We start from the raw sequence: 27,671 nt of genomic DNA, 5'->3' as shown, positions 1-27,671 counted from the left end.
TTTATGCCTACTGATTACAAACAATATTTTTTTTAATAAGTTTACTTATAAATCTTATCTAATAAGCATTTATTATCTTCTAGAATCTAGATTAACCAAACAACATTGTACAAAAGCCTTTCTTTTAATCTAATAGTTTCTGAGCATATAAATAAACATACAGCAAATTTTCAAATGCAATTATACTTATCAACACCTAATGTTTATATAAGTCTGAAATTTATAAAACCAAATATTCTTCACATACCGCCTTATTGTTTTGCAGGTTTTGGTCTAAAGACTACTTTAGAGTTACTAGTGGTTAATTAATGATAAGTAATTAAAAGAGGCGACGATTCAAATATAAACAAAGACACTTTTGCACGAGGGGACAATTTTGCACAAGAAAGAAAAAAAAAACAATAAATATAGAACTACTGATAAATGGTAAGAGATAACAGTAAAAAAAAAAAACTATAATATTAAATTAATAAAAAAAGATTACTGACCAAGTGTAAGGGGTTACAGTGACAGTAAAAAAAAAAAAACGACCAAGGGTAAGGGGAAAAGTGATAGTAAAAAATAATATTTAGAAAAAAAAATTACTGGCCAAGATTAAGGGTTAGGGATAACAGTGATACTAAAAAAAAGTTTCCTTGCGTGCAAAAGTGTCTTCGTGTAAAAGTGACGCCGTACAAAAATGCTTTCGTGCAAAACTGTCCTTTCGAGCATTTTTTGCAGCTACCCATTAAAAATATCAAATTAAAAAACTTACTAACTTAGAAAAGTGAGAATTTAGATAATTCTAAGCATTAGAATTTATTTGCAAGGAAAAATCTAACTTAATAAAAAAACAAAGCTTGCTATCAAACGCAATTAATAAGTACAAAAACAACGTTACAAGCTATTTAAGATTAGTTGTTTAGAAAAAGTAGTAGTTTAGTTAAAAAAAATTATACTTAAGTAAAAGAATTTTTAGTAAATGATTTCAAAAACTTTGATATAATGAATAAAATAAGGTTTTTGTGCAATTGTATGTTCTAAAAAAAAGTTATGTTGAACAAAAGTAGTCAGAGCTGTTTATACTTGCTAATCTTATCTGCAAAAAACAATTGTGTTGTTGTTTGGGATTACTGCTGAATTTGTTATAACATGTACATAACATTTTATTTCCAGAATTTTTTTTCTTATGTACTGTTTGTATATCATACAAAACTTTAGGCCAGAGGTTAGCAAACAGTAGCACGCCGAGCAAGAAGTTTTGGCCAGCGATGTGCTTAAAAGCTAAGAAATAGCTAGTGCTAAAAACTTCAAGCATATTAGTAATAACAATTCACTAGAATGATCTTTAGCTTGAGTAAACTACGCTGCATATTTTATTTTTAATTAATTACAATTTTCCTCTTATGTGTGTGTTTTTTCTTTTAGATTTTTTTTAATACGGTTTCCCCCAAAGACCTTTATATTTATTTTAGCTCGCGAAGAGCACAAATTTACCCGTTCCTCATATTAAGTTTTTAACTTTCTGTGGGTTATTAATGATTACACTAGAAATAAAAGAAGTGGTGAGCTAAAAACTTTATTTACTATAAAAGAATTTATACGAGTAGCTAAAAAACTAAAATAGACGACTGAGCAACTTGAAACCATACTTACTTTAACAAGTACACTATCATTCACCATTAAAACAACTGTAAATTAAATAGTAAGTATTACGAGAAACAGTTTAATTATATTGGTATACATGCAACATAGTTGTATAAAAAATATATCTTTTTACATAATTGGTTTCATTACATTTATCACTATTCTAAAGATTCGTATAACTTGTTGTTAGTTTTTACTCGTAATAAAGTAGAATTGCTAAAAAACTAGATCAGTTTAGTTAGTTGAATAAAATTATTTCAACTTTAATTATTTACAATTTTAAGTGTTTAGATGACACAATCAGTGTTGTCACAGATCGAGCTAAAAAAAAATTCTGACTTTTCTAAAACCTCAAACTAGTTTTTGTAGAACTAATGAAGAAAAAATAACTTATAAAAACGAAAAGTTACTTATGAAGTCCGCCTAAAGGTTTTTTGTCGTTAAACTTATTACTTTCTTAGAAAATAGAATGTTGGTATAAAATTAATATAAGAAAAAATTAAGGATAATCTTTACAAAAATTAGTGCCAGTTACATAAACCTCTAAAAAAAGGTTTGTTGGTCATTTAAGTTTCGAAAACAATCTATTTAAGTATAAAACAATGCTGCAAATAAATAAAATCAATTTGTCTAGTTATTTTTGCAAAACATATCATAGATGTACCATTTTTTTTTATGATATTGTTAAAAGTTCAGTAAAACTTCAAATATAAAGTTTAAAAATTTGTTATTAATTTAAGTAAAATCAAAAAAGCATATAGTGATAAAAAAAGACAACTTAAATATTTCTTAAAAGAAGTTGTTTAATATTTTCAGTGAGTTTCCTATAACAAAACTGAAAAATATTGCAAAAAATGATGAGTTTAGCTAAGTTTTTATTGCATTTTTTTTGCAATCATCAAGTAAACTTTCACTGTATTTTCTTAAGAAAGCCTAATCTCAAATATCTATAAAGTTCAGCGATAATTTTGAGCACTGGGTTTACAACTAAATATTTTAGTTGAAACATAAAACTTTTTATACAATTCTACAAAGCTTTAGGTTACTGATGTCATAAATGTTGAAAAATTAAAAAAAGCAATTTTTCCATAACTTTTTTTTTGAACTTTTCAAACCATCACACGAAGTTGCAACATGTTTTAATAAAACGATATACTACTTTCAAACAGCACATAGATTTTTTGCAAAATATAAATAAAGTTCTATTGCAGTGTACAGACGCTACTTTTAGTTGACTTTTTACGTCTAGAATTGTTTTGTTCTTTTATCTGAAAAAAAAGCAACTTAAATTTCAAATTTTTGTATGAAAAGATAAGTAAACAACATTTATGTGACTGAAATAAGCTTCAAACAAGTACTAAATATTTTTAAACTTCCACAAAAAAAAAAAAAGATTACAAATTTTTACTTAACAATCAGGATTTAAGCTGCTATTTTTATAATATAAACATATAGAGAGTTATTATATAAATCTTTACTGTTTTTAATTTTTTGTCTTTATTTATTTTATAAAACTTGTAAATTGTAAACCTTTAGAACTATAAAATAGCTTCTATTTCAAAATACAATCAATGTCTTAAATTGATATTACGAAAAGCTTTAAACTTTTATTTACTTTTGCTGGTAATCATCTTTCTTATATCAACTATCTGTATTAAGATAACGTATTTAGAATAATTACAATTAGCAAAAAAGTAAATAACAATTGTTTGTAATTACAAACAAAACTTATAATCATCTAACCATTTCAACAACTACACTTATCTGGTTTCTCAGCGACTCAATTTCGTTTTTTAATTTCAAATCGTTTTCTTGTCTTGATTTTTCATATTCTTCTTTCAGTTTTGTTAACTTAAGGTTGTGTTCTTCTTTCAATTGCTTAATTCTACTGTGTTAATTTAATAAAAAAGTTTGATAAATATGATGTGTTTGTGATTATACTAAAACTTATTTATTATTATTAAAGTAATATAAGAACTTAAAAAAAAATTAAACTGAGGAAAAGTACAAAAACTTTGCATTTAATAAAAAGTAATATAGTCAAGATAACATCCGAAATTACTTTTTTTCACATTAAAACTACTATTTTGTGTTAATAGAATAATTTATTTTCAGTTAATTTTAAGATTCATCAGGTTCAAACAGTTAGATAAAATATAACTCGCATACTTTTAATCTTATATGTCTCAATTGGTCTTTTTCGTTATTTTAAGTGTGGTAAAATAAAACCATACACAGTGAAGATAAAGAAAAGAGATCTTACCATCGAAATAACGGCAAAACCGCAAAAATATTTCTAACGTATCATTTCAAAACCTTCTAAGAAGCCGTAGAGTACTTAATTTGTATCTAACTTAAACTAAAATTGGTATGTATTGAAAAAGAGTTCAAACTTAAACTGTTTACCAATATTGATTTTTTGTTAGTAAAATCTCCTTAAAAAAATTGTACAGGTTGTATAAAGTTCACACAAATATATGTCATATACAAAAATTAACTTACTCAGAAGAATTGAATTTGTTGTTTATAGAGTATTGAGATGAAAAACGGCTATTTTCTGTTAAATAGTTACTGCTTGACTATAAAAAAGATTTCATAATAAATTAAAAAACTTTATTTACTATAAGAAAAAATCTGCTAATTAAAATAACTCTATAAGTTTAAAGCATTTTAAAAAAGCACTATTTATACTAGTTGTAGACATTTTTGAATTTAGAAACATTTACAGTACAAAACAAAACTTTAAGAGTAGTTTTTGATATTGTAATTTTTAGAATTGAAAGATATTTAAAATATTTTAAACATAAATAAGTTTATTATAATATGTTTTTAGTTTTTATTACAATAACTTAACTTTAATATATTTTAGAAATTTTTTTTTAAATTATTTTATTAATCAAGTATTTTTCTGATATACTTTTTGTGACATTTAAATTAAGTATATTTTTTCAGTTATTAATGTTTAATTTTCAAAAAGTATTTTTACAATTCTTATTCTAAAAATTCAAACTTTTCTTGCTTGTGTTTTTGTTTGACTTTTCACTTTTTTTACCTGGCGAACTCAAACTGTCTTTTGGTTTTTTTTGCATTGATTTATTGCTTTTCTAAAAGTTTATGTATACTCTTAAATATAGTATTTATTACATTTAAATATAATATCAATATATAAGCCGAAGATAAAAGTAACTTTATGCAAAAGTAACGTCCAGAGCTAGAAAAAAAGTTTATTACACCGAGATCTTAAACAATGCAATTTAATATCTTTAGCTATAATAAGAAATATTTTCAGATTATAAGCATCCAATTTTTTACTTCTACAAAAATTGCATACTTAGCTTTATTATAAGACATGGCAGAAATTTATTTTACTAAAAAATCTAAATAAAAAAATGAAATAGAGTAGAACTTATTGTATCTAACAATTTTCATATAATATGATACATAATAATATCATTTAAAATGTATAACGACTTACCTTGATACCTTATTAGAATATTTGACGTAAAATAGTAATTAGTAAATTTTAGGACTTATAACATCTAAACAACATTTTTCGGTTTTTGATATATATAGTCTAATTCGTGTATCAATAATTATGTTTTTTGTTATTCAAGCTGTTTAAAAGACAAATTTTATTTGATATATAAGCAGAGAGGCATGAAAACCTGATAGATTTATGTATAATCAGAAGTTCATGCACGAAACTATTTCTTACGTATTTATTCTAGTCTAAAGTAGTAATTATGATACCATCATATTAAAAACCTAACATTTATCACTTGTGTCAATAGTGAGTATGCTACAAAAACTTCGTAAATAAACATAGCATATCAATTTACTAACTTCGTAAGCTTTATTCTGTTTAATCTTGGATGCTGAGGTTCTACAGATAAAATTTAGTTTTTAGCTTTTATAAAAGTAGCTTTACATACATGTTTCTAACATAGTATACCTGCTTTTGTTTGACTTTTTGCTTGCTGTACTACTTTTTAGTTGAACACTATCAGAAGATTTTGAACATTTCTATACAAAAATCATAAATTTAAAAATATAGACTTGCATCTTGAAAATGCTACCTCAAAAAGATATACATTTTTATCTCATAACTAATAGTGCTTGATTTTTACATTTATCTTTTGTATATAAAAATAGCGTTTTTTGTGATTATAAGTCGATTTTGTTTAAAAACCTGCTTGTTGTTTAGATCTACAGCTTCTTTTAACTCATTCTGAAGCCAGGTTGGAGTCATGTTTAGTGAGCTTGTATTACCGCTAGATGTCAATAGAGAGTTGTCAGTATCGTTGTTTTTAAGTTTCTTCCTCGGCTAAGGAAAAAAAACTAAATGTATTTTTAGCAAACACAATACTTTAAAGAATGAGTATACTTTCAACTATGGTTTTTTAACTTTTTAAACTTAACTTACATTGTCTTGTATTTCATTATTGGTGGTGCGAACTTGTTTTTTGGGATGTGGAAAATTTGTTTCTACTACAACTATGACATTGGCACCACTTATACAAGGAATGAGACCGTCAAGAAAAACCACATGGTCTTCATTACAACTTTTTTCTAAGTCAATTGCTCCAGAACTGTCAAATGCTGAATCAGTGTTGTTATTGTAAATGGTCTGTTGGTTTCTGTAGGAGAAAAAACTGCTAGTAAAATATTTTTCACTTAAAGTTTTGTTAGAAGATTCTATAAATAATTGAATTTTTGTAAAAAATTTTTATATATTTTTCAATTTACTAGTAAATGTTTTTAACCTTTTATCTAAGTAATTAATTAACAAATTGCTTATTACGCACATATAACTAAAGATAACTTTGGCTATCAACTAGTTTACAGAGGAAAGTAATTTTTTTATAGTAGTTTTAATAAATATTCTTTGTTATAAATTTAGACACTTGTTGAGATTTAAAAATATACTTTTTAAAGTTTTTAGCTTGTTATGTATTCAATGTATAAACTTAGAAACTTTGACTTATACCCAAATAAAATACTAAAAACTTTGTTATAACGACTTTTAAGGTTGAAAAACTTTTAATTTTTTAAAGAGATTACATAAAATGCTTAGAACTATATAAAAAAAATTACATAAGTTATTTAGAAATATACACGAATATATAAAATAAAAGATAAAAGCGAAAACACACGTAATATTGAGAATAGGAGTTGGTAGCAGATGACACGATGCTTCTTTGAAATCTGCATAATAAATAGTTACTTGTTTGTTGTTTTAATTTTAAGCTAAAGCAAATCGATTAATCAAAAGGTATAAAAATAGTATTTAAGTAATTAAAATTATCTTTTAGTCAATATATTTCTACTTTGTTATACAGTAATAAGTTTTTAGTTTCTTCTGTCTTACTAATATAGAGTAAAAATATTTTTTTTAACTAAAATAACTATTCAAAATTTAAAGTTAATTGTTTGCTAACAAAGATCCTAGCGAAACAAGTTCACTGGAATATATAATAACAACAAATTTAGACAGTATTCTTTCTTTATTAACCAAACACGTGTTAACAATTTAGCACACTTCAACGGAGCTATGAAAATTGATAAAATACTATATAATACAAGAGTATATCTTCAATTTTTATAGCTCCATTGAAAAGTGTTAACTTGTTAACACACAGAAACATGTGTTAGTTTAATAAAAAAAGATCATTGTCTAAATTTGTCATTATTACTTTTACTATATTAATTCTTATTAGTTTTTTATAACTGGGTATATAAAGAATGATATATTATGTAGTTTATGAATGGTTTAAAACTCTTATAAGTTTAACAATATAAAAGTTAAACATGTTTAAAATTTTTTTATAAAAAATAACAAATTAGTTTCATAATATATAAATTTAAGTTATTAGAACGGCCAATAGTATATAATAATAATAGCTACATAAAAGTTACTTTAGGTTTGAACGATATAAAAGGGTTAAAGTTAAGTAAATAATTAACAATAAATTTACTAAAGAAGAGACAACTAAAAAAATAAGTTATACTTTTAGTGTATTTAAAACAATTTCATAAACCAAAGCTTAAGATATTACTACTAAGTTTAATGTAAAGTTTAGAACTTTTAGAAAAGTATGTTGCAAATTTTAGTAACTGCTTTATGCATTTTATTCTAGTCAATAACTTAATTATTGATACTTTAAAAAATAGAAAGATACTTTAATTTTGAAAAATAAATTCAGTACAACAACTAGTTTTACATACCTAGGTAAAGCTGATCGCTTGTGGAAATTTTTGATATACTCTCTTCACTGATCACGCTAAAAACATTTAAAAATAAATTCAACATTTATAATTATGTTAAAACCTAAAACTACGTTTTCCAGTAAAACTATTTTAGTATATAAAAGACTAGAACAAATGCACTTTTTGTTCTACTATTAAAGTTTTTAAATATAAGCTTTTATGTAAACTAATACACAGTGGGCTGGCAAGTGGCCATTGACTATTTTCGCGACTAAACAGTTAAAGCAAGATTTTTATTTAATTGTTTAGAGCGGGGTTTCGTCTTTTAAAAACTAGGTTTGTTTCTGTTCTGCTTAAAGTATACTAAAAGTTATGTAAGCTTCAATGTAGCCAAAGTTTGCTTTTTTTAAGTTTAAAAAAGCCTCGAAAAATGCTTAAATTTTTGTCAAAATTATGGTCTACATAAAAAACACCTAAAAGCTTTTATACAAATACTTTATTTTAAGTTTTTTTCATTTCTTTGGTTTAGTGTTAATTGAAAAAAGTCAAAATTCTTTGAATTATTTAATGTAAAAGTATATTATTTCTCATTTAAAAAGTCTTCTATTCTCACCGAAAATTCATTGATGATTTCTGGCAATTTAGGGTATTTTTCAAGGTTAATCTTTTCAATTTGCCACCTTAGAACCAACATAATTTATAATTTAGTAAACATAACAAGGAATCTATATACAAATTTACAGACAAATCTATCAGGTGGAATATAACTATTTTTTTAGTTTTTTACAAGCGATATTTCTGTTAAAAAAATTGAGATAATATCCAATCCCTGGTTTTTCACTATGACAAAAAAGACCATTTTGTATGTTCTAGAAGGTTCTTAATGTGTATAGATTCACTTACTTTGGTTTACAGATCATTTAAGCTCCAAGAATTATGAGAACAGTTAGTATTGGTCAAAACATGGTAGCTTAGCATACGTTTTAGTTATTGAAATAGTTTTTTTTACTATTTTAGCAAATTTAAGGTTTTGTAGTACTGTTATTGAAGTTATTATAGTAGTTTTTGTAAAAGTAGTGTTTTTATTTATGATACAAGATAGCCAGAGTATTGCATCTGATTAAAACTAATATATTTTAAAATAATATTTTATTTAAACCTAACAGTAATAACCGCAAACCACCATTTCAAACTAAGCCTAACTTTGACGCTGTTGCTGATGAAGTGATAGACAAGCTTCAACTTTCAAAATCTAGCAAATCTAAAGTTAAAGAAGATCTTGATAAGTTATTCAAAGAATACAAAACTATAGCAAAACAACGGTAGAGGTTTGCTAAATTACACCGAAAGTGGATTGGAAGCTAACAACAAGTTTCTAAGACATTACAGAATGAACTTTTCGAGGAAAACTTATCAGTATGAAAATTTAACAGACTGTTTAAATCGATTATGGGACAAGAGTGACTACGATGTTAACAACACTTTAGACAGACTGAATTGCACTTATTGTAAAGAAGTTGGACATACTGCGCGAAGTTGTTTGCAGCTAAATGAAAAAATTTCATCGTGTAGTTCAGAATGGGAAACGTTGTTACATATGCCTTGCGCTACTGAATAGAGTGTTTTATTTATTTTAGAAACTTAATTTCAAAGAAGTTTTAAGAACTTACTGTCTGACTTATATTTTTTAGTAAATTTAAAGTACTTTTTTTTAATCACAGGCTAAATTATTTTGTTTTTTGCACTGTTTTGCAACGAATAAATGTTTTTATTATTCAAAATGTTTACGGTTTTTTTCTTTTGATAAACTAGTACAAATGTTACGTTATTAATAATACAAACTTTTATATACAAAGATCAGCCTTAAATTAAAAAATAAACTGTATTTAGAGTACAGTTTCACCCGGCTTGATATTGAAAATTCATTCATATTTAAACTAAAATGGGAGTAAATGTAGCTCTCTTGAGGTAGCCAATTATTATTTTCTTTTTTTTAAGTTTCTTTCTTTAAAGTTTCATTAGAAATTAAAACTCTAACTATTTTTTAAATAAAAACAAACATTATTCTTATTGTAACTCTAAGTGTAACTTTAAATTGTATTATAGTGCTTTTTATGACAGTTTTGTGTCAATGGCCGCTTGATCCTTTTTCAGCCCACTGTGTAATACTTCCTTTAAAAAAAATGTTAGATGATAAATACCTGTTATTTGTTCTGAAACTGAAATCGCTTGTAGCACTGGAAGATCTGTTTAGTCTACTTCCAGTTACAGAGTTTACAAGAAACTTTTGTTCTTCAAATTCAAGTTCGCTGTGCTGACTTGGCGGTTTGCAGTTTGTTGGTCTGGTGCCCCATAACAGAACGGTACTCATCGAAGTACCTAGTAGTGTGTAATACGGACCACATGCAACTATCTGTATATTAAGTATACTATAAATTATTTATATTTTATTGTATTTATTATAAGTTTTCAAATTTTATAAAAAACAACAATTAAAAATCTCTACTTATACGGGGAGAATAATTACAACTTGTTTTTTTTTTTTAGAATGTGTAATATGACTTAGAAAATAAAATGACATTTAAAACAAATTGTTTACAAAGCAATATTTCTCAAGTTTTGTTCCTGTAGAGTGCATAAATGATTTCAAAACACGGTTTTAAAGCACCATTTTTTTGGGAAATTAGTAGTAATCTTTAGCTTTACATACTTTATAACCACATAAATCTAGATGGTACAACTTATAACAAAGAGTTTTAAAATAAAAACAAAATTACCTTTGTTTATATTTGTAAACTTTTTTAACTGTAAATTGTGTAAATTTTATAACTATAAGGTTATCAGTTAAATCTTCCATTGTAATTAAATCAAGATTAAAAAAATGCACATTAACAATGAAAACAACTAAATTCATCAAAAATTAAAACTAACTAGAGGGTCGAACTTTTTCAAATCTTTTACTGCGTACGGAGATGTTTTCTGCTTCAAATCACCAGCTCCCATCTGACCTTCTTTGTTGCTGTGAAAACCACAATTTGAAAGTTATATTTTAAAACCATAACATGCTCTATGAAAAACACAGTTCGACGGAGTTGTTATAAGGATGGTAACGATCAGTTTAAAAAATCCGTCGTACTGTGCTATCCATAGCAAGGAGAAACTTGGGTAGGTTTAATTAAAAACCAATTAAAATTCAAAAGTAGTTTGTAGTTATGAAAAACTTATACAAATTTTTTTTAAGTGTAAATAATTCTTTAAAAAATTGTTTGCAACTTCAAGAATTTTTGATGTAGCAACTTTACCTTCCCAATACAACAATCGAGTCAGGTTGACACAACACAACTGTGTGGTTGACACCCATCGAAACATTTATCACACCTTTGATCGACTTCACTATCGTTGGTGAGTTTCTATGGTCCACTTCTGACTGTATAAAATTTTTTAAAACTTTATTTTAAAAATAGCAATTACTTAAAATTAAAAAAGTAAAGCTTAACTTACACAACATACATAAGGTATAAGACAAAACAAACTTTTTTAAGTCGGTTACTGTTGAGCACTTTTAAAAACCCGTATCTTTCATTTAATCCTAGTTTGTTAAACTTGTTGCTTCCACACGCTAGTAATGTTCCAATCTCTTAAATTTATAAAAAATGATAAGTTATAGGTGTTTGTTGTACTGTAAATGCACTCACTAAGTTAAAGATGATCAAAAAAGTGTAGCGCTAACTGAGCAAATAAAACTCATTTTTTAGTTCAAACCATTTGGGCGCATTTACTTGTAATCAGGTGTTAAGTGCCCTCAATCCTATTTAATTTTCGTATTATTAATTTGTGCTCTATTTTGAATACGCCTAACTAATTAAGTTTATATGGTTCTTTTGTAGTAACTTGTAGTCAAGTAATTTTTACGAACTTTTTAACACTCTATAATATATTATGTCTGATTGGTCGGTTACATGACAATTCAAATTCGGACAACTCAAATTCCGACAATTCAAATTCTTGAAAAATTTTTAAAAGACTATATCTCAATAAATTATTTGATTTTGAAAAAAAATAAAAAATACATATGTAGATCTTATTATTATCTACAAGCCACTTTTTTCTTTTTTTCAAAATTTTAAATATTTTTCAAAATTTTTTTAAATTACTAAAAATAACTATGTTTTTTACTTTATTTAAATCATTTTTCAAATTATGTTTAATATTTTTCGAAAAGAAAAAAAATGACTTGTAGATATTAATATGACATACATATGTATTTTTTATTTTGACAAATATACATTACTTTTTAATTTGTGACCGTTTGAATTTTTTTCAAGAATTTGAATTGTCCGAATTTGAATAGTCGTGCACCCTGATTGATCTACTATAGTGGCTCTAGTAGTATAATACTAGTAGAGAAATGGAGTAGAATTAATTTATAGTATTATCGTAAGTTAGTACTTTTTATTGCAACTTATAGATAAAACTTAAAGTACAAAAATAAACAAATGAAATAAATTTAAACGTATTTACAACAACATTTTCTAATTATTTCATTTCATATAAAGTTGTTCAATGGAAAATATATTTGAAGTTATCTACTATACCATAAGTATAAATATTTTGAAAGAAGATTTGATTTTAGAAATTAATTTTCAACTCTGACTTGATACTTTTTACAGTTTGGTAGTAAAATTTGTCTCTAATGCACGTTAGTATTTTTTAAAATATGGTCTAACAAAGTCTTTTTTTTTACATTTAAAATGTATATAACTCATACTATAATCTTATATAGTTAAAAAAAGAGTACTTTGTCTAAGAAATGAAAACTTGAATGCTGTATTTATTACTAAAAGTCAATATTGAAAAATAGATAGTTATAACACTACTTTTTAATTAAGTCATTAGACAAACTAAAACTGAAAAATGGTACCTTAAACATAAAACAAATATTATTTACTACACTTTATCCTAACTTTAAAAACAATCACAACAATATTTTCATAAAAAAATACAGCTGCCAGTAAATAGAATAATAAACTTCTCTTACTTGTATCTAGAACTTTAAATTTGATTTTGACAAACTTATTGATGCTAAGTCAGTTAGTAGTTACTAACAGTACATACATTTTTTCGAATAAATTTAAATAAGAGTTTCATCAGACTGTTTATTGATTTTTTTATTGTTAGCTAAAAGTATTAAGGTCCTGAATTTATTTTTATCTTACTATATGTTATCAATAATAAAGACGAAATTAGAAAACTAGTTTCAATCAACTGTTTTCTAATATTGAAAAAAGTATACAAAGATTAATTGAATAAATAAAAAAAACTCCGTTATAGTTTTTAAGAGTACTTAAGACTAAACAAAAACAAGTGTTGGCTTGTCAGGAAAAGAAGAAAGCAAAATGATTAGAAGCCAACCAATGCTTTTATTGATCCAATTAAGAAAAAAGAAATCCCTATACGGTGCAAGTTAAATATATTTTTTTTTCATTATTTCGTTAAAAACTTTTGTTACTTCTGTATTAATATAGTAATATAATAGAAAAAAATATAAAAATGTATGTAAACTTTTACAACATAAGTCAGTTTTTATTTTAGAATCTTATACTGTAGTTTTATCTTAGCTTCATGGACTGCTTAGAATCCGTGTCTTTTCAGGAAATTTTTTAAATAAAGTTTTTATAATTACTTTTTTTTAAATCATAAACATCATTTAAAAAAAATATCAAACCCTTTTTATAATTAATAAGAGCCGGATTAGGCTGGACCCTGTATATCAAAAATAATAATAAAATATTTTAACAAATTATAATAAAAAAAAAAGAAGCTAAATAACCTACAAAGTAAAAAAATAAAAAAGTTAAAGCTTAAAGTATGAAAAACATAAACAAATTAACTGAATCAGCAACCAAAAACGTCATACCAGTAATAAATACTGTTGAGTTGTGACTACACCTCACGTCACGAACTGACTGAGTCATTTGAAATTTTTGCGGAGTTTTGTACGAAGCTTCACTTCCAAGACCTAATTTTCCATCTGCTCCACACCCCCAAGAAAAAACCTAATTAAATTTTGAATACTTGAATATCCAACTAATATTTAAAAGCATTGTTTATCAATTAGAAAACAAAGCTTTAACTTTAATTAAATAGTTGGTTTTGAAGGGTAAAAAAGTACTACTAAAACATTTAACAGACTAGAGATAAAGAGGTTACAAATAATATATTTTATTTAACAAAAAAAAAATATATGAGAAATTTACGATAGAAGTTATTTGTATCTAAAATTTTTACAGAAGAATAAAATATTAAAAGCAATTTCTAATAATTTTCTAATGGTACAATTTGCTTGAGGACTAATTCCAAGTAAATTGGCCTACTAGTCAGTACAGTGATAATTGTGTTTTACAAACTTTATTTGTTTACTTTAAAAATAGAAATGGTAAAAAAATATTCTACAATTATCTTTTTTATCGTGTATGAATTTTTAAAATGCTATCTTTTCTGCTAAATTAATACTATTTCAATAAGGTTTTTCTTAATATTAGCAGGAAAGTATTAAAATCAACACAGGTAACATATTTTTCAAAACACACAAACTTGTCCATCATCGCACAGCGCCACCACGTGTTTCGACCCGCATGCCACGTTGACCACATCAACTTCCAGCAACCCCTCGATGAGTTGCGGGCTGCTCAGCTCACCATCGCACTCCCCGTGACCCGTGTACAATTTATTTCCGCAAGAGAGCGCTATGCCGTTTTCAGAAACAAACACAGTAAAGTCAGATCCGCAGCTCGCTCTGAAATGTTTGTTAATTTTCTTCAGATGTAAAATGCAGTAAAATGTTTAATAGAGTCTTACAACTATTAATTTGATTTATTCGAAGCGGATCTAATATTGGTACTTATTAAAATAACGTAGGTTTTTACATTTTATATATAAACTTGACTGGAAATGTATGATGCTATGTTGGCTGAAAAAAAAAACAGCGTATATGATTAAAACATCTTTTTAGTACAAAACTCGTTTTTAATTGAAGACTGTTAAAATAGCATTAAAAAATTTTCAAACTTCAAACAATAAGTTTACTAACAGTAACAGAAAATATACCAATACAAATAAACATACAAATATGCAGAATTAACGAAAGCGTTATTAAATTATAAATCTATTTTTGCTCTCTTTATTCGTAAACCTGATCTTTAAAGATACGGAATCACTCGGCTGACAAGGTTCACAAACACCTTTCAAAAACACGGTTTATATATTTTTGATAAAAAATTACAAAAAGTACGTCAAGCTTACGTCACAATAGCTTTTCCCTTGAGAGTGTGCACGAGACAAGGTTCGTTCTGATAGTTGGTGTGACCCAAACCCAGTTGACCGAATTTGTTTTCACCCCATGAATAAACCATTCGTTCCATCCCTATCGCCACAACATGGCCGTCTCCACAAGCCACCTGAATATTTTTTAAATTCGAAACTTACAAATTCACTCACACTATACGGTAACTTAAATATACATTAGTACATTTTAGTGTGAATATTCGTATTATGCTGCATTTTATCTTATTTTAATGTTCAGCTACTTCAATTAAAATACTTCCGTTTTTGAAATTTTAATAGCTACGACGTTTAAAGTCAACAATAAACTTGTGTCTGCGGTTTACGGATAAAAATCGATTTTTGCGCAGCTTCCGTGTACTTTACATTTCTGCGTTGATTTTAAAACTTTAAATTTTTGGTTGTGGGTTTTACTCTGCGTAAAAATCTTTTTATTTCGAAAGCTTTTATATCAAAAATTTTTTTTTATTAAAGATAAATGATTATTTTCAATATACTTCCTACATGTATGAATGTAAATGCATGTACAAGTTCATTTTTTAATATTTTGTAGTTTACATTTTAATTAAATATTAAAATACAAACACCCAAGTATTAAGCCAAAAAATATAAATTTGTTGTATATCGAGAATAAAATACAAAAATAAGCGAAATTTAATAAAACATCAGCTTTCCATAGTTTAGTACACGCTTAAATTAATTTATTTAAAAAAACAAAACAAAACTGATTTATTTTTTTTAATCTATGATAATGCATTTGAATTTTATATTTAATAATCACAACAGTGAATTCAATATCTGTTGTTTGCGTAAAACGTCTTAAATCTATAAACAAAATATCTCCATCGTTTCAAAATATTTTCAGTAAATTGAATTTACGTAAAACATAATTTATGTATGAGATTTATCTTTCGAAAATAATTTAAAACGTATATATTCTAAATAATTTTTACACAAACAATGAGAATGATAAACAAAAATTTTTAAATTGTTGTTCGTTTGAAATTGTAAACGATAAGTAATATAAATAGCAGTTTAACTATTTTAAGTTAAAAAACTACTTTTTAAAAACTTTTTTTTAACGAATATTTCTATTAAAAAAATATGAAATTATAACATAACTTACAACATTTATTTTAAAGCTTTATTTTGTCTTTTAATTGTTAGTGAAGCAAATACAGCTTATACAAAAAACTTTAAAAACATTAACCTGTCTTAACTTAATTTTGTATGGTAGACCTAAAACTGGTCTTATGGTCATGTTTGTGACGTCATAACTATAAACAATAGATCTGATGTTTTTATTCACTTCAGTGTTGAGATTTCCAACCAGTTTTGAAGTTGTCTTCATTTTGTTAATTTCGTTTAACCCATGTTTAGTCAACAATCCGGACAAAATTTCTTCTTCTAATTGCTTAGCAGTAGGTCGAATGCTGAAAAGTTTTTAGGTAAAAGCTAATAAATAACAATACAATCAGAACTTTTTTATAAAATTATACATGATAATTGTTTTATAAATTAAGAAGTAAAAACTAAGATTCACGATATATCAAGTAAAGTAAAGATACATGTATTACAAACTCAGGATTTTTTGATAGTAAAACTTTGACGATCCGTTTAAACTCTGTGGAAAAATCGCCACGAATGCGAGAAACACTTCCATTCATTATTTTGTTCACTACTGCAGGCAAGTTGGTACCCTTTATAATTATATAGAGTTTTTACAGTAATTATTTTTGGAACTTAGCTTTAAAAGGAAAAGCTAGTACTTTTATTTCTTAAAATTAAAAAACAAATATCAATGGAAATGTTAAAGATATTTTAGACTTACTCTTTACTATTTTCCTTAAAAAAAATAAGGCATTCAATATTAGTAGTAGTGTGTTAAGAGCTTTGTAGTCATTGTAAAACTTGTACCATTACAGTTTAAGTCAAAAATCTTAGAATATTAAAAGTTTAAAACCGGAGACAAAAACTGTTTTCATCGTTTATGGTAACAAACGATAGCAGAATATCGAAATTAATTCATTTAGTTTGTTGATAGTGTATTTTCAATTTTTAAATGGTATTAATTGATATGATATTTAAGCATTTATATTAATTGCGATATATCGCTGAATATGCTTTATTATTTAATTTTAATTACATACTTAAAAAAGACTTAACTTAAGCTTTTTGAAAATCTCATTAAATATGTTAAAATCAGTTTCCAGTATTTTAAATTTAAACCTTAGTATTAGATTAAGTTTAACAAGAAAAGCTTGTCAAAAGTGTGCATCATGTATTTTTTCTTAATCATGTATTTTATTCTTAATTTCTTAGTTAATAAAGTGTTCAGTTTTATAACTAAATAAATCTATTAAAAAACCTTAACTTAGAAATTATTACAATTTTTTTTTTCAATCTGAACTTATAATCATTCTTTTTAGAACTAGAATTGATGATAAGCTAACTTGAAAAGTACGCTCTCTTGTTGCGAGTTCATACAAAATACAGCCAAGCGCCCATATATCTGATTTGGAGTCGTATGGCTTGCCTTCGCATATCTCAGGCGAAATATAATAGGGTGTTCCTAAAACAAAACTCTATGCTTAAAACTTATATTAGTTGTTTTTTATAGATTAAACTAATTTATAGAGAAATACACTTTGATCTCAAATCCACTTTTTTTTAAAACATTGTTATTTTTATTAAATAGTGTCCTAGAAGTTTTACTTTGTTTTATAAAAACTTTAAAAATTTAAATATGGCTACAATAAACAAAAAAACATTTTTTACAAGTTTATTTTTATTTATTTTTGCTACAAGTATACTTTAAATCAGGGTTTCCGAACATTTTTTTCAAATTGCCCCTTTAAAGAAATTAAAAAAGCTATGGCCCCCTCCAACAAGATATTGTAACAATTTCTCAAAAACCTACCATTAAAAACGCCTTTTTTGCTCTTCATAATCAACTCCAGAATATCTAATGTAAATTTCAAATTATGGCCTCATGGCCCCCCTTTGGCCCTTTGCTGCTCATGGCCCCCTTTATTTCTGTAATAGCCCCCAAGGGGACCACTTGGCCCAGTTTTGGAAACCCTGCTTTAAATTTATAACTTGTACAAAAAATAAGTAGAATAAGACAACTATTTTTTTACATCATCTAATTCTAATATAATACTACTTGAAAACAAGTTACCAATCATAGTGTGAGCTTTACGAAACTTAGTCGTCATTATCTTTGAAACACCAAAGTCACCAATTTTAAGGCAGTCTTGTTTGGTTTTGAAGATGTTTGCAGTTTTTAAATCTCTGTGAATGACATTTTGCTTGTGCATGTAAGAAATGCCATTCACTATTTGCATGAAGTATCCTAAAACTATTTTTTCTTCCAATTGACGCTCCTTTAAACATGATAATTTATTTCAAACTGATGTTGCATAAAGTTTAATCATATTTCCAGATAAGGTGTAATGATATTAATATTTCATTTTCTTATTTTAAAGCGGATGTTGTAAACTGATTTACGCAGTTTTCGTAACATTCTTCCAGTATTAAAAACATTTTTTTTTTAAGGAGTTAATTTCATTTCAATGCGTTTGTCTTTCAAATACGCATTAGTTGCTTAGTTATTCCGCGTTACGATCAAGTTACGATTAAGTTCAACGTTTTGTTCATAACTTTTGAGAATCAAGAAAACGTCTACATCGCGGAGTTGATGTTAGTATTTTATATAACTTTACGATTGTTAATACATTTTCTAGATTTTATTTGTGTCGTGATTTAATAGTTTCTTTCTTCAGAACTAAGAATTATTATTGAAAATAAAGTAAATTGCATTTATTCAAAGTGTGTTTTATTCATAACTTAAGAAATAGTTTTGTAACTTATAATTGTAGCTACTTGTAACTAAAGCTGTCAGTTAGTAAGTTACTGGAGACCACGTAGTTAAGACATAAACAAAACTAATATTAAAATAACCTATTTGGTTAAAAAGGAAACAAAATAAATTATTAGGCTATAGAAATGTTGAGTTGAAAAAAATACTTTACTTTTAAACTTAAACCTGTCTAGCAAGGTACTGCGACAAGTTTCCGTCGTCTGCATACTCCATTTCAATCATAAGCATGCCATTTTGCTCATAAGTGTCAAAGTAGCTTATTATATTCGGATGAATTAGCATGGACAAAACTCTTATCTATAGATAAATCGAAATAATTCATCAGACATGATAAATTCAAGTTTTACGTACAAATACAGTATTTGTTCAAAAACTGAAATCTATTTTTATTTATTAATTGTAGTATACAGTATTTTAAAAACTTCAACATGAAAAACCTTAAATAATGCTTTGAAAAAGTTAATTTCAATTTTAAAAACCTCGTTTAATGCAAGAAGTCTTTCTGTAGAATTAAGCTCACACATGTTAATCTCTTTCAATACTACTAGTGAATTGTCGTCCTTTTTTCTGTAAAGTACTGCTGTACCAAAAGCTCCTGGTATGTTAAAGTTTTTATAAAATTTCTATGTCTTGAACTTAAAACAATAAAAATTTTCAAAAACTATTTTTAGAAACATCTCATATCAGTAAAAGATGTAAACACCAGAACAGAAATGAAAAACCATTGTCTTTGTAAACTTTTATTGTTAAAAAAAGCTAAACTATAAACAAAAGCCATTAAATCTTCTATTTCTCTTGAATATATGTTAAAACTTTCCATCTAATTTAAATTCACAAGTGTTGCAATATTTTTCTATCTAAAACTTGAATTATATAACTATAAACTACATGAACAGTTTAGAGACTTGTAGTGTTTAAGACTTAAAGTTCGTAAAGATTAAAAAAAAATCAAGTGTATATATAAAAACGTGTATGTAAATAATATATTTTTTTATTTTTGAATAAGCAATGTCAATTAGTAAAGTATGTTGTTGGTTTACAAATTATCTGAATAACACTTACTTCTAGTTAAAAGTTATATAAACACACTGGCAAAATTCAATTTCATATGTTCATTTCGTATCTTTGATTTTAGATTGAAAAATAAAACTTTAGCAAAAAAAAATTCTAAATTTTTGTGTAAGTGTGAATGAAATATACTTTGTTAAAAAAATTGCTATGTAAATGAAACACACTTGTATTTTTTTTTACTTAATTTGTAATTTAAGCTAATAAACTTTTAAATTAATAAAAACCTTTTCCAACTGTTCTTATCTTTTCGAACAAATCAGGCGGTTGTTGGGAGCTCTGTGACCATATCTTAAGCTTTTCCGGCTGAAAGTAAACATCAGCAACTGTAAGCTGGTTTGCAGATGTGGTAGATGGTCTATAGAAAATTGTGTCTCTACCGAGAAACCCTTTGGATATTTGAACATTGACATCTAGTAAAAGCAAAAAAAAAATATCTTCACTGTATTTGGTATTTTAGTTTTTCTATTGCTTAAAAATAAAAGTTCTGAACTTATAAAAGTAAGTGGAGTAACTTTAAGGAGTATAGATAAGTTTGAACTTTAGATAACTTGTAAAGTTGAAAAAAAGCTGAAGTAATAAGAAATGCACGAACAAGAAAAACGATCTATTTAAACCGCCCTTCTACCCTTTAGCATAAAATATTTAATTAAAAAAAAATGGCACATTAAAAAAAAGATGGTACAACCATATTAGTGACTTTAAAATTTATAAAGAAAACAATACAGAACTATCAAAATACATCTGGAAAGTTACAAAAATCAATGTTAACTTTAAAATAAACTAGGAAATAATTCATCACATTGGTTAAGTTAAAATACCACATAATATTTTAGTATTTGTATACTTTAAAAAGTAGCGATTGCCTAAGCCAACAGAAGATACAATCTAAATAAACGATACAAACTCTTCTATCCCTGTCCCACTTCAAAAAAGTATACTTCAAAACTTAATTCGTTATCCGTAATGTTGGTACTATGCATCTTCTTATAGCTACTGTTTTTAGCAAACTAAAAAAGTTTTAAAAAAGCTTATAAGCCGAATCTTTAATTTTTATAGTTATAACTCATACTTAAAAAAAATCGACAGTTGCATCATAATTCAAATAAACACATTAGAATGTCTTTTAACTTATAACCCTTATACTTTTAACAATTATAATTTCAATAAAACAATGTTTATTTATAAAAGCTTGCAATATTAAAAAAAAAAAAGACGTCCATATCTAGGTTTTTATTATATTTGATTTAATTTTTACTTTAATTCTTTTTGACTAACAATCATAAGCAGAAACTTAATTAAATTTAAATTTTACCATCCATTACTATTTAATCTTTAGACATTAATTTGATTTTGTTTAGTTTATTAAGTAAATATTTGTTTTAGTTTAATTCCTTAATTTTGTTTAAGTACTTTCCATGACTGTTAAACACATCTTTTTATGTTTTAATGTAGTACTAATGAGCTCTTTGAGCAAAACTTAGTTTAGATATCAAAAATTTGAAATAGTAAATTGAATAAGAAATATAAAATATTGAAACAAATTGTCATACAAAAAACTTATTACTTTTTTTTAAGTTATATGATTTTTAAGTATTTCTTGAACTGATGTTAGTAAATACCAATGACATATTTATATGATACTAAGATTTAAGTAAACGATGGTTTATCTTAAAAAGTATAAAACTTTTATATGAAAAAATAATTCATAATGGTATGGAAGACAAAAACTCAAAATCTATTTTTTTAAATTTCTTTAACTAAGTTTGCTTAGACCTGGGTTTCCCAAACCATTTTTCATAATGCACCCTTTAAAGAAATTAAAAAGCAATGGTCCCCTCTTATAAGACTACCCTTAAATATGTTTTTTTGCACTTCTTCATCAACTCTATAATATATAGTATAAGTTTCAAATAATAGCTTTATTGCGACCCTATGGCTCCTATACTATTCACACCCTACTTTAGGCCCTTTGCAGCTAATGGCCCCGAAAATTTCTAAAATAATCCCACTTTGGGAAGCCCTAATTTAGAGTAAGTAAGTGTTTTTAGAGTCTATATGTTTAGTTTTTGGACATGTAAGAGAAAATTATATGATGTTTTTATAAATTATTTTTTATTGTTTGTGTTCAGTATCTTTACCTTGATTTATACTAGTGTTGACATACTTGGTACAAAGTTCTTGAATAACCATAATTTAATTTTTGACAACCATGAGTTTATAGGTAAACCTGAAAAATTTACAATGTGCATTTTATTCCTAATTTTGTCGTGTAACATTTGTACTTTGTTATGAGGTTTAGAGTACAAGATTGAAAGTAATTGATTTAGTTTTCCTAACAGCTCTAAAAACTAAGGTTTTTAAAAAATGTAACTGAATAGTGTGTATGTTCACTTACATGTTTGTCACATTTATATATCAGCACAGTTTTAACTCATGTTTTTTTTTAACTAAATAAAAAATATCAACTGTAGATAACTGATTCAAGTAAAAAATAACTTTACTTAATCGTACTACTTAGTTAAAACTATTTTGTAGAAATATAGCTTATAACTAAGCTTCAATACAAAAATGTTTAACTGAAAGTTAGACACTTACTTACTCAAATAACATAAACTTATTTCATTTAGTAAAATAAAAACAACAAAAGTCTAGCCCACAAAGTATTTTTTAGCTTGAAAACACTTCATAAAAAAAAACTATTAAATATAACTTATTTCAGAATGTAATTTTAATTTTAGTTTTTAGTACACATTAGAGGTTTTTAAATGATTATTTTATTGGAATTTAGGTTCAATCGAGCTTTTATTAGTTTTCATTGTAGAACTTTACAAAAATACCAGGTCTGCAATTGTACTTTTTTGGATAATCTGACCCGCAGGCAATAAAAGATGCCCACCTTTACTACAACTAAAATTTATTTAGTTTTAATATTTTAAAATTAATTAAGAACTATATCTTATTTATTTATAACTTTTAGTAAGAATAAAGTTGTATTAATTTTAAAAAAAGAATAAATGTGAAGAAAATACAAAAATTAATCTCATTAACTTTTACACTAGTTTTAAATTTCAAATAGTATTTTGTTAATTTACACTAACTAAGAAAATTTTGAAGTTTTGATTGAATGACGTCACATTGCAGTCCTGGTGCAATAAAGTCCAACCTGCTCTTTTTGTCAACCTGAACTACTTTTGTAAACAGTGTATGAAAAAATGTTCCTGAAAAAGTATGTTCAACGAGATAGATGCTAATATTTGTAAAAGTAATTACTTATTTATATCATTTAAAGAAAAATAGTTAATAACAAAAGTATTACACATGTTAAAACAACTCTTTACGTAGGGTTTTTACTAAGAATTTCGATAAAAAAACTTCTGTGTTTGAAATCAAAAACTTTGTGTAACTTTTTAATAAAAAAAATGTATGACAGCAAGCACTAGAAGCTTATGTAAAAATTCGTAAATTGATAGTTAAATAATTCAGTCAGTTTGTGTCTTTTCAAGTGTCTCTCAAATAAGCACAAAACAGTTTATTGAAACTAGTTTGTTGAGCACATATGTTTAAAAAAGCTGTAATACTATATATAATTTTTTTTTTATGTTTAATGTACTTCCAAATTTTTTTTTAATTTTAAAAAGTTTATTTCACTTAATGTATTCACAAATACAAACAAATAATAATTAAAAATATTATGTATACAAATTCATTTTACTTAATAATTTGTTTTGCACAGTATTTTCTCTTTAGCTATTTAAATTTAAATGTTAGAGAACCACTGACTTGAATTAGTTTTTCATCTTCTTTTTTTAATTATGTTTTAGGGCAGTTAATTAGTTTATATTTATATACTTTGTTTATCATGGATTTCGAGTTATTTTTAAATTGAAAGAAAATTGAAAAATTACACTTTAAGTTTATTATAATTCAGAGTATTTATTGATTTGCTTTGAAACCATAACTTTAATTAATAAACTTTTGTTACAAACATCTGTATATACTAAAAATATTACTATCACTAACTAAGTAATTATAACCAGATAGTTTCTCTAAATGTTAACTTTTGTCCTATAAATTCATTTTTTTGTAAATTTGCAACTTAATAGAAATTTTTAAGTGTATACATCAATCCAGCTGTTTATTTGATATTATTCTTTTCCTATAGTATCCTATTTTTATTTCTACAACTTAAGGTGTTTTTTTTTATAATACCAAGTAAACTTATACTAAAAAAACGATTGGTTATCTTATCTAGATAAAAACATGAAGCATTAAAACTGGATTCGTTTTAATCTAACACAAGTTAATTCTTATTTTTTTGTTACAAATTCAATCAATAAAAAAAAAGGCTTCAACTTAATTGTCAAAAACCAAATTAAATTCTCAATTAAAAAAAAAGTAAATCAACAAGCTTGATCTATCTTATGTGAACCAGTGTTTGTACATAAAACTTTTATACTTTTGCACCTATAGGGGAACTAGTTTTTACAGTAGGCCTAATTCCTAAAAACTGTACTTGTAATTTCTGATTAACATTTTCAGAAAGCAAGTTCAAATCCTTGTTAAACTAAAATGAAGCATTGTTTACTAGTTTCTATAACTGTGGGTAGGAGAATGTTTATTTTTAGGAAGCATATATTTTAAAACTGATATGAAATAATATATAAACTTCTGTTTTTAGGGCCAAAGAGATATAATATTTTTTTCTATTTTTATCATTGGCCCTTTTATGAGCTTTCTTTTTTAGCTTATAGAACAAACTGTAATATTTTTTTCACAAAATATATATTTACCTTTAGAGATATTATTTATTTTGATAATGTTATCTGATAAAAACAAGTATACAGAAAATTGTTCTTGGTCAAATTTGACATAAATCATAAGAAGTTATTTATACTTATATCCTTTTAATTGTATTAGCTAGGGACCCAAATTTTCATAAAATTTTAATTGCATGGTTTAAAACAATTTGCTGTACCGAAATAGAAAAACATTTAAGGAAAATTTAAATATAACTTCAATAAAATCCGAAAACTTTTCCTTTTATTGATAAAAATCTTTATGGATATTGACTAAAATAAAAAATTCATTACAAGGAAATGACTGATAATTTTTTTAATATTTTTAAAATCTGTAGAGATAGACTTTTAATGAAACAGTAATTTTAGTTGTTTTAGTCTACACCTTTCATAAGGAACTAGTTTAACTCTGCCAACTTCAAATGTTATGTTTTATAACAAATTTGAGTTTTAAATTATGGCAAAAAAAAACTTTAACAGGGTTTGCACTCTTTAAGGAAAAAAATCACAGTTTGTTTAAGACCTTTAAATTTGTTAGTACTTCTAGGGAAATTAACTTTTAATTTACACTTATATACACTTACATTACAAAATATCATTAGAAGTAGCTTATATTAAAATTAATAGTTTAGCTTTGTTGTACAACTTACCTTTAATATGTTTATAAAAAATATTTAATTAAAATTTTATGTATAACCAAACAGTTTTAATAAAAAAGCATAAAACATACAGAAAGGTAAATTAAATAGAAATACATAAGATGCATATAAAAAATATGACTTAATATTATTTAAATAAAAAAATCGAACATGAGATTTACAATTTTTTTTTAATTAATTGTGTTCTTCAAAATATTTGAAAAAAAAACCTGCATAAGCAAAATAATTTTTCTTAAGTTTGAACTCTGCTAATTTTAAAGCAATCAATTTTTATTTACTTACCAGGATTGTTTTCTGTAGTAAATGAAGTTTCTTTACTGATAACACTATCAGAACTTTTATTGTCAAACAATACTAGATTTCCCTTTCTGCAAGTAGCCAATATTGCAACAGAACTAATCTAAAAGTTTTATTTTATTGAAATGACAAAAAATTAGATTTAGTATATCATATTTAAAACTTTATAAAGGAAAACAAGAAATAGTATAAATACGTTGTTATAAAAATGGTATTGTAAGATTTTATTATAAGTTTTTTATGTTGAACTTTAAAGTATTTTAATTGGTGTGATGTAAGTTTTTTGAAGTTTTTAATCAAAGTTTAAGACATTTATTTAACAAGTATGTAACAAGTAAAATAAGTTGAACAAAAACTTAAGCATTTTAAAATGAGGTTTTCAAGTATACATAGATATATGCATAGATTGAGAAGAATCAAAAAACCAAAAATAGCTATTTATATTGATAAATTACAAACTATAAAAACTTAATTGTGTGTAAAAACTAAAATAGAACACTTAAACTTGTGTTCACAGTATTAAGCCTACTTTGTATTGATTCTGTTCATATTTTCCACAACCTGTTGCATTGCAAATGATACTCAACAATGAATCATATGAATTCTCATTAGTCTTAAACAGTATACTTAGTACACTTGCGTTAGTTGATTTTTCTAACACAGCTGCATTCTTATACTTGTTTGAAATTAGTAAAAGCTTGTTATACTCATTTTCGCAGAGTCTGTTTAATGATATTATAATTTTTATTTAAAACCTAACAAAAAAAAAATACAATAAATTTACGAACGCAGTACTAGATGATTTTTTTACATTTTGTTGTTTCATTTTACTGTTATCCTCTGTAGTCTTGCTAATGTTATTGAAGTTTACTTTTCTCATTGAAGTTTTTTTGTTGCCATTTTCAGCTGGTTGTTTGGTATTTGTCTCTTGCATGGCTTAAAAGCATACTATTTTTGAAAGGGCAACCGTCTACTGTTGAATTTTATATGTTTAAGCAACCTTTTATTCTAAATAAAACTTTATGTTGTTTTTGCAATAAGATCTAACTGATTTATTGTTTTTATAACAAAAATCAATAATGTGATACTGCTACAGTCTGTTCATGGTAATTCAGTACATTTTAAAAACTATGCATATGCATTTGAGTACATTTTGAACAATATATATATATATATACTAACAGTTTTAAAAAAAGTTTTGGTTGTATAAATCTAGTTGTTATATAATCTAATAAATATGTATTGTATATTGTGTATATCAAAATGTATTAATTAATTATTCTATCATTACGTAGTATCTATCTTTTATAATTTTGTTACTGTACGTAGAACTTTGCCTTTAATTAAATAAAATACTTGGCTAAGGACGCGTGTTGAATGCAGAAACAGTTGTTCAAAGAAAAGTTTATTTTTGTGCAACTTTATTTATACATATATATATATATATATATATATACATACATAAAAAATAATGTTTTAAATAAACTTAAACACTTTCCACATATCCCACTTAAAGGGCTTTTAAATAATTCATTAAGAAAAGTAGACTAAAAAAACCAGAACTTATGTTTCATAAAGCTAGATGCTTTAATCATTAGCAAGTACGGTTTGAAGTTTTCTATATACAAACATATTAGGGTTATTTAGCTAAATGAAAATAGGAAACTTAAAAGTATTAACGAAAGTACTTACATAACTTTTTGTAGACTTCTTTGCCCTATCAGTTCATAATATGAAGTTAATATCATTAGATGCCTGTCTAAACATGTTTGCTGTTCAACTATTTTGAAG

General features: G+C 25.3%; 1 protein-coding gene across 3 annotated transcripts; it reads right to left on the bottom strand.

Annotated features, from left to right (window-relative positions):
• Positions 1-2,122: 2,122 nt before the first annotated feature.
• On the bottom strand, positions 2,123-27,671 carry LOC145840197 (serine/threonine-protein kinase Nek8-like). Of its 3 annotated transcripts, none has more exons than XM_082947406.1 (29): positions 27,573-27,671; positions 26,669-26,853; positions 26,410-26,602; positions 25,866-25,983; positions 23,227-23,346; positions 20,353-20,538; positions 19,537-19,652; positions 19,223-19,354; positions 18,356-18,560; positions 17,628-17,746; positions 16,756-16,874; positions 16,385-16,607; positions 15,136-15,290; positions 14,428-14,629; positions 13,751-13,889; positions 11,367-11,470; positions 11,136-11,260; positions 10,765-10,852; positions 10,035-10,246; positions 7,852-7,907; positions 6,780-6,831; positions 6,050-6,263; positions 5,816-5,950; positions 5,579-5,649; positions 5,470-5,509; positions 4,637-4,730; positions 4,129-4,183; positions 3,370-3,514; positions 2,123-2,894 (listed from the first exon to the last, which is right to left on the bottom strand). In XM_082947406.1, the coding sequence occupies exons 2-29, from the start codon at positions 26,812-26,814 to the stop codon at positions 2,829-2,831; spliced, it is 3,630 nt and encodes a 1,209-aa protein (XP_082803532.1). In that variant the 5' UTR covers positions 26,815-26,853; positions 27,573-27,671; the 3' UTR covers positions 2,123-2,828. The 3 variants fall into 3 exon arrangements, with proteins under 3 accessions (XP_082803532.1, XP_082803607.1, XP_082803687.1); XM_082947481.1 differs by having other exon boundaries at positions 3,370-3,511; XM_082947561.1 differs by lacking the exons at positions 5,470-5,509; positions 5,579-5,649.

This window comes from Thalia democratica, chromosome 1 (assembly GCF_965202585.1).
Source record: "Thalia democratica chromosome 1, ktThaDemo2.hap1.1, whole genome shotgun sequence".
In the NCBI taxonomy this organism is placed as follows: domain Eukaryota; kingdom Metazoa; phylum Chordata; class Thaliacea; order Salpida; family Salpidae; genus Thalia; species Thalia democratica.
The sequence above is the reverse complement of the archived record's forward strand: the minus strand, read 5'-3'. Positions and strand labels throughout refer to the sequence as shown.